At 40.6% G+C, this 18,606-nt stretch overlaps 1 protein-coding gene across 1 annotated transcript in view; it reads left to right on the top strand.

Annotated features, from left to right (window-relative positions):
- Positions 1 to 17,865, top strand: part of LOC104122149 (calcium/calmodulin-dependent 3',5'-cyclic nucleotide phosphodiesterase 1C-like) — a gene marked incomplete at its 3' end in the record, with an annotated part of 41,103 nt that extends 23,238 nt beyond the window's left edge. The window contains exon 8 of the mRNA XM_009634242.2: positions 17,689 to 17,865. Coding sequence (XP_009632537.2) covers positions 17,689 to 17,865 — 177 coding nt within the window. The remainder of the gene's footprint in view (positions 1 to 17,688) is intronic.
- Positions 17,866 to 18,606: the final 741 nt, after the last annotated feature.

The following is an 18,606-nucleotide window of genomic DNA, read 5'->3' as shown; positions in this document are numbered from 1 at the left end:
TGTGTTTTGGCAGGTCATAGTTTCAATAATACATTCCTCTATGCAGTGCAACAACATGTAACATAATCTAATCTTATCTAATACTGTATGTAGCCTTTTAAATATACAGAGTCTATGAAGAGTTCATAACAGGCTTACCAGAAATTGAGTTTTTAGCTTGCTTTATTTTGATTTTGTTAAGCTATATTGTTGTTTCACAGTAGTTAAGAGCCCTTCCTATATGTTCTATATGTTGCCCATGCCAACATGTAAAGCTGGCTTTTGGTCTTAATTTTTCTGTACAAATATTCCTTGATCAGCAAGTGGAAAATTCTCTGATTATAAAGGTAAAGTACAGGGGCTCAACTGTCCCAATTGTCCCCAGAAATCAAGTGGCAGAGTAGCTGGCACAGAATGTTATCTGAGAATGCCTTTGGTGTAGGAACATGGCGGTGTGAAGGAGCCATGATGATGGCTCTACGATTACCCCAGACATAGTTGAATTAAAAAAACTCTTCACAGCTTCATTTAAGGACAATGCAGCTTCTTGCAAAGCTGTTCAACCATTTAGGAGTTGTCCGTCTTTGCAGCCACCTGCAGATATGGTTTTCGTGTGTGTTGACCTAGCCAAGACCACTACATAGCAATGGACACTAAGTAGGCTTCTGAGAAAACCCTGATCGTGTAATCTGCGTAACACCAATGGTCTTTTTAAAGAGCTTACTGAAGCATGTAAATGAACAATATTTGTCTGTATCATCTTGAGAGAGGTAGAAAGGTAAATTTCAGGTCATATAAATAATGGTGCCATTTCTATTTCTATTCCAAAAGATAGGCTGATTTCTCAATTATTGTTGGAAGCAAAAAGCCCATTTCAGTTTGTAAGGCAAACACATTGGATTCCTCCTTGCTGCTTGATAGTGCTCTTGATATTATATGTCAGAATCCAGCAGCAGTGGCAAATTGGAATTACGGTAGTCTAAGACTACTTCTAAAGACAATTTCCTTCCTTTTCTTACTTCTTTTTATGGCCTGTTATTTGAATTACATTAGAGGTTATTGCCCCAAGTTAAAAATTGGAAAGCGTTGTACGGGTATCTTCTGGAAAAGCTTGCTTGAAACCACATATTTCACCATAACTTATCTCTGCTGAACAATTGCTCCATAATAGCGCAATATAGGATAACTGGAGGGGGAAAAAGCTTCTGTGCTTTTAAAAATCCTTTTTGTGCTCTTTTTAAAAAAATGAGTGTGTCTAATTTGGGAAGTGGCACCTGAGGCAAGCTGGAATTTGCATAGAGGGATGTACTCTGAAGAAGCTTTTATGCAGTTTTAATATCAAATAGAAGATGAACTTGATGTGATGTGATCTTTGAAGCTAAATGCAAAATACATTGTTATCATCCCATCCTGACCTCGGGAACATACTTCACTATGGCACGCATGCTTGATGAGAATATGGGGAATATGTAGAAAGGTACCTTGTATAATTATGCAGATGATTTTGCAGCTTGGCTGTTTTGTGAGTGTGTGTGTAAATCTTATGGAAAGCACCTGGTTTTCCTTTGAGACTTTCATGTATCTCTTTTTTAGCCTCTTTTCCTTCACTCAGGCCATGCCAGGTAGTTAAAAAGTACTTAAGATGCTTGATTGCTTTTTTTTTCTACTTTACATGAAGTCACAGATATATGTGACAAGTTTTAAAATTAGGAATAGCATTTGGCTTGATTTCAGATTTAAGTGAATATTTGGAATATTCCTTCCAGATGCATGGTGAAAAAACATTCACTGTAGGTACTTCAATGGGTTTTTTGAGTACTTAACTTTATGGGGAACATTTTTTCAGGTTGCCTTAGGTCCTGTAAATATAGTTCTGCTCAGAGATAGCAGCTCCTCAGGGGCAGTATCCGTGGTCCTGGAAACATGGAGGAATGTGTAACTTACACAGTACATTGTGGAAATTCCTCCTTGATTTTGCACCATCAGCCATTTTATAGCACCAGTCAGGGAGTGGAGCTGTGGCTTTGCTTCTGTTATAGTCCTCCTTACCCCATGTAGGATAATTTGTCTGTGCATTGTTGTATAGAAATTCTCTGCTTCAGCAAGCGGAAAGTCCTCCTTGCTCTCCCCCTCCATGAATTTATGTTCAAAACACTGACAGTCAGGCTTCTGTTTCCCTGTGCAACACGTAGCCCTGAAAGAGAAACAAGATCATGTCTGAAGGGAGTGACTGAAATGGAAGAATAATATGAAATGGCTTCTTGAAAGACGTCGGTGACCTTTAGCTCCTTCCCGATGGATCAACTAGCTTCCAATTTGAGCATGCCAGGTATAGCTATCTTACTAGATGGGGACTCTGACAAGGTAGATTAAGTAAAAGGTTTAAGAAGGAAGAAATCCATGTCAACTGTATGGGAATCCAAATGTAATGACTGCACTCTACAAACTGTCGGCTGGGTGCTTGGTGGGTACCTTCTCACCCTTTGCTTTGTGTGCTGGACCTGCTGTCTGGTCTCTCCCTGGGGGCAGAGGCAAAGGGACATCAGTTCCTTCAGGCTGCTCAGGCTGCAGTTCTGTACCATTCAGTCCACAGAAGCTGGACAAAGAGAAGAGAGAGTCAATTTACAGGTTCATTTTCTGAAACTCATACCGTAATAGTAATCTTTACTACTTATTACTATTAATCAGTCCATCACTAGACAGTTCATTCTTTTCTCTGCTTCTAGACTGCTGCTTTGCTATTCTTGATGTCAAAACCTGGGACTTGGAGGCAATAATAAATGTAGAAGAAGAAAACCAGCAAGTGATTTTAGTTGAAAAGTGCTATTTTGAATCAGGCTAGAGTATTTAGGAATTTAAGTCTAATTCAAAACAAGTGATCATCAAAAACTGAAGAGGGACTGAAAAAAATCCAAATGAGAAATTTTGCTTTGAAGTGATGTTTCACATTTTTTGCCAGCTTTAAGTAAATGGTAAAAATAAGTTTTGTTTGAGTTAGATTAAAAGCTCAGCTTGATCTTTCATTTCCTCTCCACCCACCTCCCACCAAAAAAACCCACTCCCCAACAATCGTTTTTGCTATGAGAGAAAGTAAGCAATTACTTGTGTCTGACCCAGAGCTAAGTATTATCCTAATTTTTCAGTTTAGTCACTCCATAAGAGAAGCAATTATTTGCCCAGTGCTAATTACAAAATTCTGATTCATATATTTGGCTGAAAACTTTGTTGGCTTTGATTATTCTTCTGCCTATAGCAACTTATCCCTCTTGTGCCTTGAAAAGCACTGGGGTTTTCATTTCCATCCACGACAGAACAGCTCTTTATGAAAACCATGATCTAGTTTTTACCCCAAACATGTTCAGAGCTTTGAATTATGTTTGATTATCAAATATAGAATAAGCCTTCGCACTTATTCCTTTAGGTCGCTTTGCATAATAAATGTCTAATTTCTTTCATACATGCTTTACTCAGGAAGCTTAAATGTTATTTAGTGTAACCAAACTTTGCCAATATATTCATTGTGTTTTTCTCTGCTGTTATGTATTTCCATAATGTGCTGGTAAGCAAACAACATATATTAAACCAAAGCTAATCTCTTTCTTCCATCACTGATGTGATCTCAGGTCAAGTGTAATACAAGCTGTCAAGCAAACGTAAAACCCAACATCAGTGTGAACAGGACTAGAAATTGTTTGACGTCATGAATGATTTAGGGATAACTATGTGCCAAAGCTCAGAAATCAGAACACCTTCTAATGTCATTTCTCCTCCTAACAAAATGAATGTTAAGCACTTGGGTGGTCTGCTAAATTAGAATGATGGTATTTAAATTCAGTTACAAAACAAGTATTCAAAACTTTTTCCCAACAGCATTTATTCTTGTTTTCCCTTGCTTTAAACAGGATGCAGGCACCTTCGAGTAACGTTCTATTTTCTTTTGAAAATATAATCACTCTAAAATTTCTCATCCATTAAAAAGACAGATAATGGAGATTAATTAGCTTATAACACATATTTCTTCTTTTTTTCACTGATCTTCTGAACTTTGTTTCATAGGCCTCATTCATCTCTGGTGCAACAGAAGCAAGAGAATAGCATAAATACGCAGAATTCATTTCTTTGTGGTCTTAATTTCCTTTGAAAATGCTTTCCAAATGGCTTTAATAGGATGCAGGATCATCCAGTGCTGAGAACTGAGCACTGAGATCTTTGACATCTTCCTGTTATTCTGAGTGCTAGGTGTAGCTTTAACAGTGCTTTTCAGATGGGGACAGGTTATGACTGAGCACACTTTAGCACTCAGGAAAAACAAGAAATACCCAGGCTTTTGGGAATAAGCTTACAAAATTAAGCGGTCACTCCTGCAAGATACTGATTGAGGGCACAAAAGGAATTAAAAGTGACAGATTTAGCGACTTGCCCCACCAGCTGCAAATACTTCCATCATTTGTATTTGGATTATGGGTTATCTGAGACACATTTACTCAGATTATTTTTCCCCTCATTGTGCACTGCATCAGTAGTAATCGTTTTATGATATCAATTACCATACAGCAATTTGTCATATCTGTTGTCATTTCACCCAGTGCCTGGATGGGTGCTGGGAGAGAGCAGAGTTTTGAATAGTTTTATCCTGAATAGCCTAACACTTTTAGTAAGTGAGGGTGGAAGCTTCTTTCAAACACCATGTCGACTTCCCTAGGAACACCTGAATAACCATGCTGGGTCAGACCAAAAGTGCCTTTAGCTCTCCATCACCTACCTGACAACATTTCACAGCAGAGATGTTAATGAACAAAGAACAAAACCAGAGCAGTGCCTCCCCCCTACACCTGTCTTCCAGAGAGCTGAGGCAGAGGTCAAATCTCTGACTTGAATAGCCTCTGATGGATTTTTCTTCCATTACTTTGTCTAATTATCTTTAGAACCCTGGTGCTCTCGTGTACTGGGCACTGAGGCAACGCAGTTCAAAATTTACTTGGGCATTACGCGAAAAATCACATCTTTTTATTGGTTTCAAATTTACTGCTTGATAATTTCATTTGATTAACCCCCTTCTTGGACTGCAAGAAACTGTTCCCTATTCACATTCTTGGTGCCACTCCTAATTTTGTTTACCTTTTATTAATTCTCCCCGCAACTTTCCCTTTTCAGGCTAAAGAGTCGTGCATAAACTTTGTGTATTCAACTTTCCTTCAAGTGCAACCCTTTTGATACCTGCTGTTTATGTTAGTATGTAACACTGGCAGACTCTGTTACACATGTGGTTATTGGGATGTGACAAGAGAATCTGATTTTAATAGACATGAGAAAACCAGTAGGATTCAATTTTTTCCCCTAAATTTTCAAGAAAAAAATATACAAAATACAAAAATGTTAATTTTAGTGTAACTGTATGCTGATTTGTTTTGGCTGATATCTTTATCATACAACATCATAAAGGCAGGAAAAGGCATTGCCATAGGGAGCTCAATAAGGGATGTACTTGAATGAATATCGTTAACTGAGGCTCGCTTCTTTTGCTTTTTCTGCGTATTAGAAGTCTAACTCAAAAATATCTTGGGGTTGTAGTACCTCAAGGGCAACATTATTTGGTGGTGTGGTGGTGTTCTCCCATCCTGTACAAGTGCTTATGCAGTGTGCCAAGCCGACGAGATTTGTTCATGCTAAGCACGACTTTTTCACAAGTGAACGGCAAGGTTACCACAGGCTGCTTAGAAAGAAAATCTGAGTGTAATTCTGGGTAATTGTGGTGTCATCTTGCACTTCCTTCATAATTAAGTATGGTTATAATGCTGAAGGAATGCGTGTTTGAGCAGAAGAAACAGAGACCAGGCAATAACCTCACAAACACTTCTCATCGACAGGGACTGCCAAGCAAGCTAAGTAGTCTGTGACAGAAAACCTGCCCATGAAATCCTTACTGCACATCACGCTGTCTGGCAGTCTGCGTTCAGCATTTATTTCTTAGGAGAGAAAATAGCAGAGTTTTCTTTTAAATGCAATTTGAAAACCATAGGGCTCAGTCTTGTCCTGGCAGCCTGGCCCAGCACTGGAGGCTACAGGGAGGTGTCCTGAACCCTCTCCAGGCTGCGCTGTGCTTTCGGCAGCTGAGGAGGAAGGGATGGAGAGAAAGGGCAGGCATTTGGCTGGAGTGGCAGAAGTGGCCACCTTCAGAAGCGGTGCTGGGAGAGGTCAGCTCTCCACTTCCAGTTGGTACAACCAGTGTCGCGCCTGTGATTTACGCTGAGTGAGAAGAGTGAGTCATTGCAGAACAGGTGTAGTTTTTGAGTCAGTCTAAACTCTCACCTCAGTCTGAATGCCTCTGGGGCTCTGTTCCTGTTCTCCAACTGGGCAGCAGATTGTGAAAGTTTGCATTAGACAGGCATAATAAATGCCGCCTGTTAAGACGGGTGGTTCTTGTAAGGCCTTGGACTGCAAAGCATTTGTTTTATCACAAAAAGAGAGGCAAATGTGTGAAATTAATCACTGTGCAAAACTGACAGCCAGCTTCTTTGCTGTATGGATACAGTCGTCCGCTGAGTAATTCTATGTGAAGGAAAAGACAAACTGCAGTGCATTTTTACCTCAGTACATCAGACTGAAGTTATATTTTCTATGTAGTAACATAGTAAATATATATATACGTAGTCCAGCGAGCACAAGTTAAAAATGCCTTAATATAAACTGCAAGCTGATAGCAGAAATGGACTTGATCTCCTTGCAGTGGGTGCTGGTATCACATGAAGAGCTGTAGGAGTCACTGGTATTTGCATTAGTGATCAAGGGGAGGGCCAATGCTCAACCTTGACAAACAATATAAACTCATCAGCTATTTCAGATAATGAAATTCAATATATGCCAAGTGAACTACTTGAAGTCTTCCTGTGTACCGAGCACTGTATATTCATTCTTTTTCCTCTTTCAATTACCTCTGTTGATAACGTACTAATATTTGCGCTGGATCTATTGTGCTGTAATGAGAAAGAGGCTGAATCACACCCAAGGTTAAGATAGTTGTAGGGAAGCTATATTGTATCCAAAGGGAAATTCAGCTAGGAAACCAACACATCTGCTCCACCAAGTAGAAAAACGATTTAAAGCAAATGCTGTACTGGAATGTTCTCACTGGAGCTGATGATGTGTCTAACAGAAGCAAAAAGCAATATATGAGTCAGTTCTCCGCAGGGAACTTCTAGAGTCTGGAAAAAACATTGCATTTTCCCTTGTTTCACTAACAGGGATGGGAGGGGTTAAAAGCCTTGTGAGTATGGATGGCATAGGAAGCAGAGATCATGTTGGGTGGTACTCTGAGCTCCGTTTCAGATTTCTGGTGTGGTTCAGCAAATCATTTAAGAGATTCGGGTATGACTACTCAAAGATGTCATTTAGTCCAGTTAATGGATGTGTCCCAAATGCTTACCTTTCCTTCTGGGTCAGTATTTTCTCTTTAAAATGTGGCTAGTGATACAGCTCACAGGATTGTTATGATCCTGCTAATGACAGTAAATCAGGCTGAACTTTTTAGATAGGAGGCATCAAGGAAGTGTAGTACTATTCTTATGGCTGTTACTATTGCCCATAGTAGATTATGGTGTCGATAGTGCTGGGAATGTGACAGTTCAGTCTAAAGAAATCCAATGAAATGCTGAGAGCCTAATTCTTTACAACAGTGTCTTAGAATTGCATCAATGAGCAAGATATTGTAGCAACTTACAGGGGACCATCCTGAAAGGAAAAGTGCCCCTGCTAACTACACAGTAGAAGAAAATGATACCAACTCACTAACAGATCTGTGCAGCCACTGCTATACATTCATCAGAGATAACGTGATCCAGCAGCAAAGCCTTAGATCTTTGTTTTGCCAGTCCTTTTTTTACTTTGCACAAATGCTACTTAAAAAAAAAAAAGGCAATATATTACTGAAAGCGAAAGAAACTGGTTTTCTGAAAGGACCCAAGGAGATTCTGATGAAATCATAACTTCTGAGGCATGCACAGCCTTACAGATAAATTCGTCTCTCCTTGGGCTGCATCTCCTTGGTTGAGAGACCCTTTCAAATGCACTTTCAAACTCTGCTGCCATAAGCATTGCCAGAATAACAGTAGCTAAGCAGAGTGCCAGGCACATTCAGGTAACTGGGTGGGACGGCTAATATAGAGTAAAATACTCATGTTCCTGTTTGAAGCTTTTCCAGAGTATTTCTAGAGGAGGGTATGAGGAGGGTTCTTTTGTTAGAAACTGTCCTCTTTTGCTAGAAATAAGGAAAAAGCTTTCTTGACTACATTTCCCCCTTAAGGAGAGCTGTTCATTTTGAAGATTCACTTGTGGAATAACTGCATAGAAAACAGTTATGTGTGGATAATATTAGTCAAATATAGCCTAATTTTGAGGCCAAGGGATTATAAATATTTGACAGAGGAGTCAAGCAGATCATAAAATGCACATATTTTGTTACATCTCAAGCACTTATCCATACATAAGGCTGTGCTTTCCATTGCAAGCTCTTTGGGAGAAAGGGGCTTTTAAAAGGTAGTTCCCTTTTGTGTGCAGAACATTTTCTCTTCTTCACCTCAAACCACACGTATAACATTGTTGCTTTCGTGAGCAAAAAGTTACTGGAAGAGCTAGTGAGCAAGGGTGATCAGAGCGCCCTACAGCAAAGAAACCTAATGGGATCTCTTGATCTAAGCACGCTGGATTCTATTACAAGTCCCCATTGATGCCAAAGGTTGAATTCCCACTGGATTAGCCAGAGAGCAATGGATCTCACTTTGTGTATGGCAGAAGAATATTTCCAGTCAAGCCTATAAGAGGTATTGCTTTGGTGCGCCTCACCTTGCAGCATTTCAACAGTTGAGCAAAGCTGCACTGTTTGGAGGACATGAGGCTGTCTAAACTGATGCCCTTCTTTTTCTTTCCCAGATTACCTGCTCCTTGGACAAAGGGGAGAAAGGCAGCATTTGACACTTTTCTTTTTCTTTTTTTTTTCCAGATGTGGAAGAGTAAAAATATATAAAAAAAGAGACTGCAAATTTCTTTCATCATTTTAGCTGAGCTTCTTCATTCCTGTTCTCCTCCTCCTTCTGCAAAGACCAGTTTCTGGGGAAGGCGTTAAACAACTTTCAAAACACTCCTCCTCCCACTGGCTACTTCACAGCTAATGACTCTGGGTTCTAGGGTGGGGGCCTTGTTTTTTTGGGTCAGTTTTATTTTTGCTTGTTTGTTTGTTTGTGTATGTGTGCATTTTTTGTTGTTTTGGGAAGTTTTTCGTTAAAAAAAAACAAGTGGTGATTTCCTGATGTAAATGGTTCAATTTTTCTGGACAGGTCAAGCAAATAGGTGAGAGCCATCTTCAAAAGCCGGTATTGTCCCTTGCTATGCCTCAGTTTGTGAAACCAACATTAGGATGATGCAAAAGAATATATAAAAAAAAAAAATTTATAATACTTCACTTTTACTCTTTTCCCTGAGAGTCTTTTCCAGTTGCTGGTAGACAGAATTTGACATGAGTTTTACCTGCCGTAGAAGATTTTATTAATAAGAATGGTGAATTTGTAGAGTCATTTGACCATTTGTTAGGATATGATGTCTTTCCTAGATGATGCAATAATAGCAAAATGGTTTTGTTTCTAAACAGCAGGCAGACTCACTCAACCCTTGATTTTGTTCTGTTGTTGCAGTTAGTCATAGGAAAGGAATAATCAATGAAAGCGATATTCCCTTGGGGCAAATTTTGTTGTCAGACTCTGAGAGCATGCACTAATGTACTGCTTGATGTGCCTGCCTTAACTTGTGATTATAGATAATGAGCTGTTTCCCACATTTGTTCATGGGCTACTAGTAACCACTCTTTGTCTGACCTGAAGATCTAAGAGAAGAAGGGCAGCAGGGAATCACACGGATCAATTCTTACTTTCATCTCTGTGGTCTTTCTTTCATCACTGACTGAATGGACAGGCCAAAGAAAAGGAAAAACATTGCTGGAGAAGTACAGACAGACAAAACCAAAATGAAAAAGTGTGTCCTAAATACACTGCTGGAGTCAGTGGATACAACTGTCATCCAGTGGCATTTGACACATGGAAAGTAGCCATCATTTTGGCCCATTTTAAAGAAGAAATGTTAAAAAACTAACTCGCTCAGGCCTTCCTTGATTCAGGAAGGTGTCTTTGTATGAAAAATGTTGAACGTGTATGTAAGTGCTCTTCTGGCTTGGGATCTTGGTAAGGATCCAGTAGTTTTACCTGTCTACGTGGAAATCAAGACACGTACATACATATGTGGCTGTTTTTTGCCTAACTCCTTTTTGTTCAGGATGAGGTCTTGCTGTGTTAGTCGTGTATGTATTTTACAAGGAATCAGACTGCTGTCATGGCTCTTTGTTGTGTAGAGAACATGCAAAACATTGGCTTAGGAAGGTAAATCTTTGGTGTTTCCTTTTCATGTTCAAAAGCACAGGACTTCACCACCAGCCTATATTAGAGCTTGGGTCTTTGTTCCTGCTTAAACTGTGCATGTACAGGGACAAGCTTCCCGCGACACTAGCAAAAATCACAGCAGTGAGCTCAGCCTAAATCCACATTTAAACATGAATACCTTCTCACTCAGGAGTGTTTGTATCTGGGATTTTGATTATTGAGGCTAGAGACATTTCGAGTTCTTTTTTTTTGATACCAGAGTTTGAGTTTGTTTAAAGCCAGAGATTTAGATTAGGTTCATGCTGTGAAAAGGTTGCACTTCAATCATGTTTTCAGAAGGAAGAAGTAAAAAATAACCCTTGCAGTTCTTAGAACTCACAGTTGGCTTCACTGAATCAACTCATTCAAATAAAATAAATATAAGGGCACGTAGTGTTCCCATTTGTGAGCTCCTGGTTCAATGGTAGCTCTGGGGTAGATTTTGTGAGGAAAGCGGGGTGCTGGGAGGACAGCGGCCCCGCAGGCAGCACCGAGCACACTCACTCCATGAGGCGGAGGGCTGTGTCACCAGGTAGCACTTTACCACCTTCCCCCCCTGCCCCGCATCAGCGTACAGCCCCAATAGAAGTGGTAGAATATGACTTTCAGGCTCTTTGAAGGCACACTGATGAAATACCAATAACGCAGAACTAAATACTGCAGTGGTGACTCAGTCCCTGCTTAGTCAGACTTCTCCCTGAAGTCAGAGGGAATGTACCCTCACCAAGTGTTTGGTCAGAGGTGCAGGATAATTTAGTCAATATTTTTTAAGTTACCCTTACCTAATGTACAGTGACTAAAGATGCCTTAGATTATGCACAGTAGAATAATAATAATAATAAAAACCTAAATATTTTCCTTCATTTGCTTCTGATATATATTTTCTTTCTTTCTGGGAGTGACTTCTTTCAGACAGCAAAGCCAGACTGCTTAATTCACGGCTGGTCAGTTCTTGTTTCTCATGCACTGGCACAAAGGTGTGAAATCAGACTGGAAAATGTTTTTCCTCGGTTGTTAGAGTTATTTACCACAGGCAGGAGCTAATAAGGGAAGTGGTGGATTTACTGTCTCTTGGGGACTGCAGATCAGAGCTGCCATTCCAGAAGACAGGCCATAGACAAAGTTTCTGATCTCGGCACACAAGTGTGCAGCAAAATGTTCTGCAATATACAGGCAGGCAGAGCTAGCTCTAACATTCTTCTGCTCTTTTAAAATCACTTGAGTGCTACAGTGGATTATTAGCATTTTTTAGAACTTTTTGTTGTCATGTTAAAAAAAAATCCCCATGAAATCTATTAGCTTGGAAATCCGTGAAGTGAAAGTGAAATCTAGAAATTTAAATCCTACAAAGAAACTAGGCCAGATGAAAGCATCTGTCATGGGGTCCCCTCCCAGGATCACACCTACATTCCCCTACTCTGCTCCCCCACCTCCCTGGAACACTCTGCAGCGTTGTGCTAGTGCATTGTGAGCCAAGGAATGGTATGTTTAGACACCTCCCAGTTAAACTAGAGATCAGCCACTGTGCAATTGTGTAAAAAAATAATAAAAATAAAAAAAATGTTACAGAACTGCTTTCTCTTATTTTATTCCGCAAAAGGAAAAAAAAAAAAAAAGTGGAGAGGATTAGGTGTTCATCAACTAATGACCTACGTTTGTAAAGAGTGAGAAAGGATTTCTGTTTTTACATCCTTACCTAACTTTCCGCAGATGTATAGAAATGATGTTTTCATTTTGCCTTCTTTTTCCATCCTCAGTAAGAGTATACAAGCAATGAATAAGCCAGAAATTCTGCAGATATAGGGCCCAAACCGTTGGCTTCATGCTCAAAGTCTACAGAACTATTTGGGAGCACCCACCCATAGGCACAAAGGGGTCTTCTGGTGCCAGAGTGCTTCTTATGGAGGGCAGCACAGGCTGGGAAGCAGTGTGACAACAATGGCACTCTTCTGCCTCTGCACAGGGATAGCTGGTGCTCTTGGAAAGCTCTGCTTTTCTGGAAAAGCACCAGGCATCTTCTGCTTCCCAGAAACTGTTGTGGAACTTTGAGAGGGAGAATCCAGGCACTTTACCCCCTTAAAACAGGGAGGGATACCATTGCAAGTATCCCTATTAGTGTATTTTCCTTTAGCTGGGACTGGTGTTCAGGGAATTAGCAGACTTTGACTCATGGTGGTGTAGTGCTTGAACTCCTGCAGGCACTATAATTTAAAAAAAAAAAGAAAAGCAGGCAATATGTTTTTAGCCTGTTCATTATTTAAATGGCTCGAAGGGTGACAGTTCTCTGGGCTGTACTCAATCAGTGATTTAAACTGTGCATTTCTGTGACAACATGTAGGAAGTGTTCACACGTGAAAGAAGGGATTTGTTTATTTTTTTAAATTAATTTTTTTAAATGTAAAAACCTGTGATGCACCTTCTCAAAATAAGTCAACCAGCTTTCCTTACAAATTACATGATATTTTTTTTTCAAAGTTATATGGTCAGATTTCTATGTTTAATTATAAAAAAGTGATGGATGTCACTAACGTTTTCCATGTTTGAGAAAAAAGATAGATGGCAGAAGCCAACTTTTTTTTTGGCTGATGATAAAATAGGTGGTGGATTAAAAAAAGAAATTTTGCAGTTGTAGACCGAAAACACATTTCAGAGTAGTCAATCATCAACCTAGGCAGACTGATGCTTATCTAAAAGTGCAGCCTTTTGTATAGCTCCAGCTGGTGTAAACACACTATGTATTAATACAGTAGTTCATTTAGCATCAGAATGAATCTGGAATTTGGGAGCCTGGTTCCTCATGGGTGAACAAAGGCAAATTACTTTACCTTGATGTTTCCTTTTTCAAGCATAAGTTTTGTGGTTAGAGAGAAACTTTCCAAAATGTAATTGGTTATGCCAGAGAAGAATGGTATATGGTGGTGTTTTTGCAAACTACTCTTTGAATATGCAAATATTTGCATATGTACTTGCAAAGTCTTAGAAGCTCAGTCTGGGAGCAAAAATATTTCAAACTAGCTGATAGTGGTGTGCTGCTTTGTAATCAGAAGGTCCAGGAGCTCACCTAGCTAAAGTCGAATGCTTCCGCTGTTTGTCCTCACAAATTCTACAGTGGGTCGCAAATGTGGCTTTTGATTAAAAAGCACAATAATATATTAAAATTAGAAATGATGGAACCTGACAAAGACGGTACTTTTTTTTGCTTCAACTAGAAAAATCGAGTCTGTCTCTAGGAGGTGTGAGGTGGTCTTAAATATTTCTTACTGGCTCCTTTTTCCTCACATTTCATTTTATAATCCTCTGATGATCTATACAGTATGTTAACCATTTATAGTCAGTAAATGACAGCATAATCAAGTCCTTTTCTCTTACTGTTTTTTTTAATCCATCACATCACCCAATAATTAAAAACAACAGAGTGATCCTGTGCTTTCGCATGTGTTGAACCGGTGCTGATCTCAGAGCTGTGCTGGCATGGTGTCTGAACATCAGCACTCAAAAGCAGGAACGCGCTGGCTGAGGACGAGAAAGAGCCCTGCAGCACTGACTCCATGCAGAGTGGGAATCAGTGCTGGCTAGGTAGAAAGGAGGGAAAAATCCATGCTTTCACATTTTAAGGCATAAATTCAGCTCCCTTCAAAGGGGGTACAGAGGTTTTTCCCACTTGTGTTACCCACAAGATGAGCAGGTCAGCTCCAGTCTCAGTTTAGTGTCAGGTGTGCATCCTAATGTGGTGCTCCCCCTGCTTCCCCAGACAGACAAGTTTTGTGATCCCAGACAACCCTTTCCCTGTCTGATTACTGTGATCCAAGCAGGAGCAGGGCAGGTGACCACTGCCAATGCCATTATTTTCTGTTAAAATGAAATGCTGGCCGTGCATTTCCACTTGCTGAGACTGCCTTCTCGTTGCTGCAATGTCCCTTTTGATCCACGGCAAGCAGAGAGGGTCCTGATCTGTACCCAAGCAGGACTGGGACACATGCCTGTCTTCAGGCATCCCTGCTCTGGTGACTTGACCACCAGGTAGAAGAAAATGGAGCTACTTCCAGGCAAGCTGGCTGAGGACCTGAAGCTCAGTTTTAGTGAATTTATTTACCCTCGTACCTAAGCGCACGACACACTCGCTCACAAGCCTCACAGCACATTTTTGGCATCTTGTATTCTTTCCATTTCCTCCAAGTGCATATGTATCGACTGCTCTGTACTCATAACACCCTGGTGTTAGAAGCTATCCAGTGGTAGGAGGAATATACGTAATCCTGTTGTCTCTGCCGGTGGTTGTAGGAGTGCATCTATCAAACAAAATTACTTATGGCCATCGGGGTTTTCTAGTGATAAAACCTAGCAGTAGTATGACAGAGTGAGCATTTTCCTTTTCTTCTTGCTTGGATGATATTTTTATACACTTTTATATGCAATTTTTTTAAATATTTGCTATTTTTATTGTAGGGTTCTGGTTGGGTTTTTACCGGACCTTCTGGTTGTCTACAGGCCCAGATTCTCACAGGAATATTTCCCTTCCCTTTTCTCCTCCCCCTTCTTCCCCGATAGACAAAAGCCATTGCATTTGCAACATCAGCTTAGAGCAAAATAACACCTAGGGCCCGATCACTCTTTTAGTTGCACTGAAATCAAAGGAAGTTGCATGCAAAGTCCTGCTGGTCCCACCGCAGCATCTGGGGCCAAAGACTAAATAACCGAAACATACACAGCTAATCACGCGCAGGGCAGTCTGTGTAAAGCCAATGCATCAGGGTAGTGCCGTCTTCCTTTGCTGTGGTAGGAGCTGCTTCCACCACGTGTGTTTAAATAAGACTATGTATCTCTCTTCATTCTGATGACGCGACTTCTTGTAGGCAGTTCAATCAAAGTCATACCCTAGCACACCGACTACCTTCAGCAGGGAGGAAGGGTGGACACTGTGGCTTATCTGTGACGGTAGATTTCACTGCCTTTGTGGTTATTCACTGCCTACAGTGACAGGGCCTAAATAAAGTTAAGAAACATTAAACCCATAGGAAGGAAGGATAAGGGGAAATTAACCAAATTCAAGGATCTTGGTCTTGTAAAATAACCTTTTCTCAGCTGGCATTCTGCAGGGAATTCTATGTATGAAGTTGAACATAAACTTTAGAGTATGTTTATATTAGCAGAACCGCGAACGGAGATGTCTTTCCTGAACTGAACTAAAATAAATGACAGACACCTGCTCTCTAACATTTTTTAAGGAAGAAAGAGGCAGGTTGTGATGCTATTTTGCACCAGTGGATAGAAAACACGTTAAAATAGTTTTGCTGAAAGCAAAACTCAACACAAGTTTGCTCCTGGGACTGGGGGTTAGGGTAATTAAAACCTATTTGGTTCGTTAAGATTCACAAGGAAAAAAAAATGCAAAACTGAAATGAATGATGCCATATAATGCCAAGTATTCTCAACTGTTCTGAGAATAATGTTAAACAATATGTATTTATTGTTAGTTCCTTACTTGAAAGAAGAGGCTTGTGGTCTCTAAATGTATAAAACATTTTTCAACATTCCAGTTTTTCTGTGACTGAGTCCATGTATGTTCATCCTATTACCAAATAAAACCAATGAGGTCTCCGCTCCATTTGAATTAAAGTTGTAGAAGGGCTCATTTTGTTCTGATGCTTTCAACATGTGATCCAGGCATGACACTTGCCGTTTGCTTTCCAGCATCCAGCTCCCCACACAGTACTAGTAATAATCAACTTTTTTTTTAAGTGTAGTGGGAACATTGCGTGGACAGCAGTCATTGCTCACCGCTTGCCCCTGTGAGGAGGCCTTAGTGGCATTACCTAATTTCTAAAGACGGGGAAATTGAGGTAGAGAATTCAAATAGCTTTTCTAAGAACCCTGTGGTAAATCTCTACCTGTTTGGGGATTAGATGCATCAACCTCACCTTTCCCCTTTTCTCTTTTGACTGAAATCACAGCCCATAAGAGCATCTAAACCAACAACAGCACATCACACTCATGCCCACTGAAACACTTGCTCCTGTGATTTTTTTTTCTCTGTGCCACTTGGATCATAAGTATGGCTGGTGTCCTGTGCTTTGTTTATAGGTGTGTATTGCTTATAGACCTCCTTTCACAGCATTTCAGCTACATCTCTACATACCGCCTTCTACAAAGTATCTTACTCCACAGGTAGACTCAGGCAGTGTCTGTGCAGTAGTAATCACACCACACAAGTAACCACCAGAATTTCCCTGTACCACTGCTGTTTTTCTATCTGATCTTCTCCTTAAAAAAGAAAAAAAATCATGGTAAAGACTGGCAGAGACCAAGCCGTTCTCTCTAAGGAGAATGTAAAGTTTAGAGATGTTCAATACAAGCGTGAAAGGCTTCGTGCGATCCCTTTTCCCTAAAATTCCAGTTTTAATTCACTCCTTTCCTCTCTGGGAGGTTCACTGGTTTTTATTTCCTGAAAAACATCTAATAAGCTCGCCACTGTACCTGCTTGTATTCTTATACCTTACCGGCTTGGTTTGAGTCTGCATGTACCTCCAGTCCAGTGCAAGCAAAGACAAAGCCAAGCTGCCAATTCTTGTTAGATATGGAGGGTGTTGATGTAGTCAGCTGTGGTCTTCAAATCAAAAATCCTGACTGCCACATAAGCAAGAAGGGAGAAAAGATGGTTTGGAAAAGGCATCTCATGATCTGGGTGACTCACCTCCGCTTGCAAATAGAGTATCAGAGCCCTTTCTCTGGCGCGTATAGCCAGTTGACATAAATGTCTGGAGGCCTTACCAACCCGTGGTTCCCAGAGTGATACCAGCCGCCTGCTGAGCCGCCACAGAAGCAAGGTAAGTGCTGTGTAACTGCCTTCGGAGCCGTGCCAGGCAATAAAACTGGCAATTGCCAGTTCTGTGAGGACACAGAGGTAGCTGAAGGGAAAGCTGTCTGACACCTGGCAACAGTTCATAGGTCCAAAACTTAAGAACGTGACGCTTCCAGTGTCAGTAACTCGGGTATCTCCACCCAAACCTGGTAACTGATAAAAAAGAAGAAAATTATGTTTGATATTGACTCCTTTAGATGGAAAGGTCCCAGAAGTGAGTCTGCTTTCCCAGTTAGCCTCACCTAAAGCCATGGATAAGAAATGGCAGAAAGAAGACAACAAACACCTTGTGGTGGTGTCAGAACTACAAAATGGCTGGGGGGCCCAGCCATGGTTTCACAGTTTCATGGTTTCATCCATCTCTGCTGAAACTACTCTTTCTTTTTAAAGGTCCAGCGCGACGTTCAGCTGACTTACCAGGCTCAGGTTCCTCTGCAAACCACCTTACATTGCCAGGTCAGTCAGTACCACCTCACTCTAATTTGCTTATATGGGCAGTTTCAGAAATAGGCACTCACAGTGCCTACCATTTGGGAGACGGAGATAAGCAGATGATTTCTTCTCCAGGTATTGCATGACTTTTACACATCACATTAAAAAAGTTAAACCCATTCACTGGGGTTGAACAAATGAACTGTTGTGTTAATGTTCTTTATCACATTTCAGTTTTTTTAAACACATACCTTATGTTTTATGGCTTGCAGTGTAGGCTTTACAGACTATTTTAATTTGATTGGAAAATTAATTTGGGCCTTTATCACATGGACATAGATGCTGAAGGCAAAAAATAAGGCTGTTTGGTAGACCCAAGTATAGGGGGTTTTGTGCCTTTCCCACCTACCAAATCCTGCTATTTCACCACAATAACCATTTTCTTAATCTCTTCATCTTTGTCCCACACAACTGTCAGAAGAAAGGGAGGGTAATATGAAGCAATGGCTTGGTATGAACAAGATACTATCTTGTATGTGCATATGCAAGGGCATCCACATACGTATAATTCACAGTAGATGAAAGAGGAAGTCTGCAGGAAGACAACAGGAAATCACCAAGAAAAAAACCCCCAAACTTCAAGCAAAGTACTAAAAGGTTTTACTACAGATGTTTTTATCAGCGGCTGCTGTGCCAGCAGATGAGGTATGGTGTGGCTCCATATATAGATGCCAACGTGCGGTAGCATGTTTCTGTGCTGTTTCAGTTCTCCAAGCTGTTCATGGCGCAATGCTCTTTTGCAGCCGCCACCTTAGCAGATTGTTTCCCCAGGCACAGCTGCAGCCACCGCTTGGGTGCAAGTAAGGAAAAGAACGA

The sequence above is a fragment of the Egretta garzetta genome, unplaced genomic scaffold (assembly GCF_000687185.1).
Source record: "Egretta garzetta isolate BGI_Z169 unplaced genomic scaffold, ASM68718v1 scaffold2192, whole genome shotgun sequence".
Classification (NCBI taxonomy): domain Eukaryota; kingdom Metazoa; phylum Chordata; class Aves; order Pelecaniformes; family Ardeidae; genus Egretta; species Egretta garzetta.
This window is presented reverse-complemented; position numbering and strand designations above follow the sequence as displayed.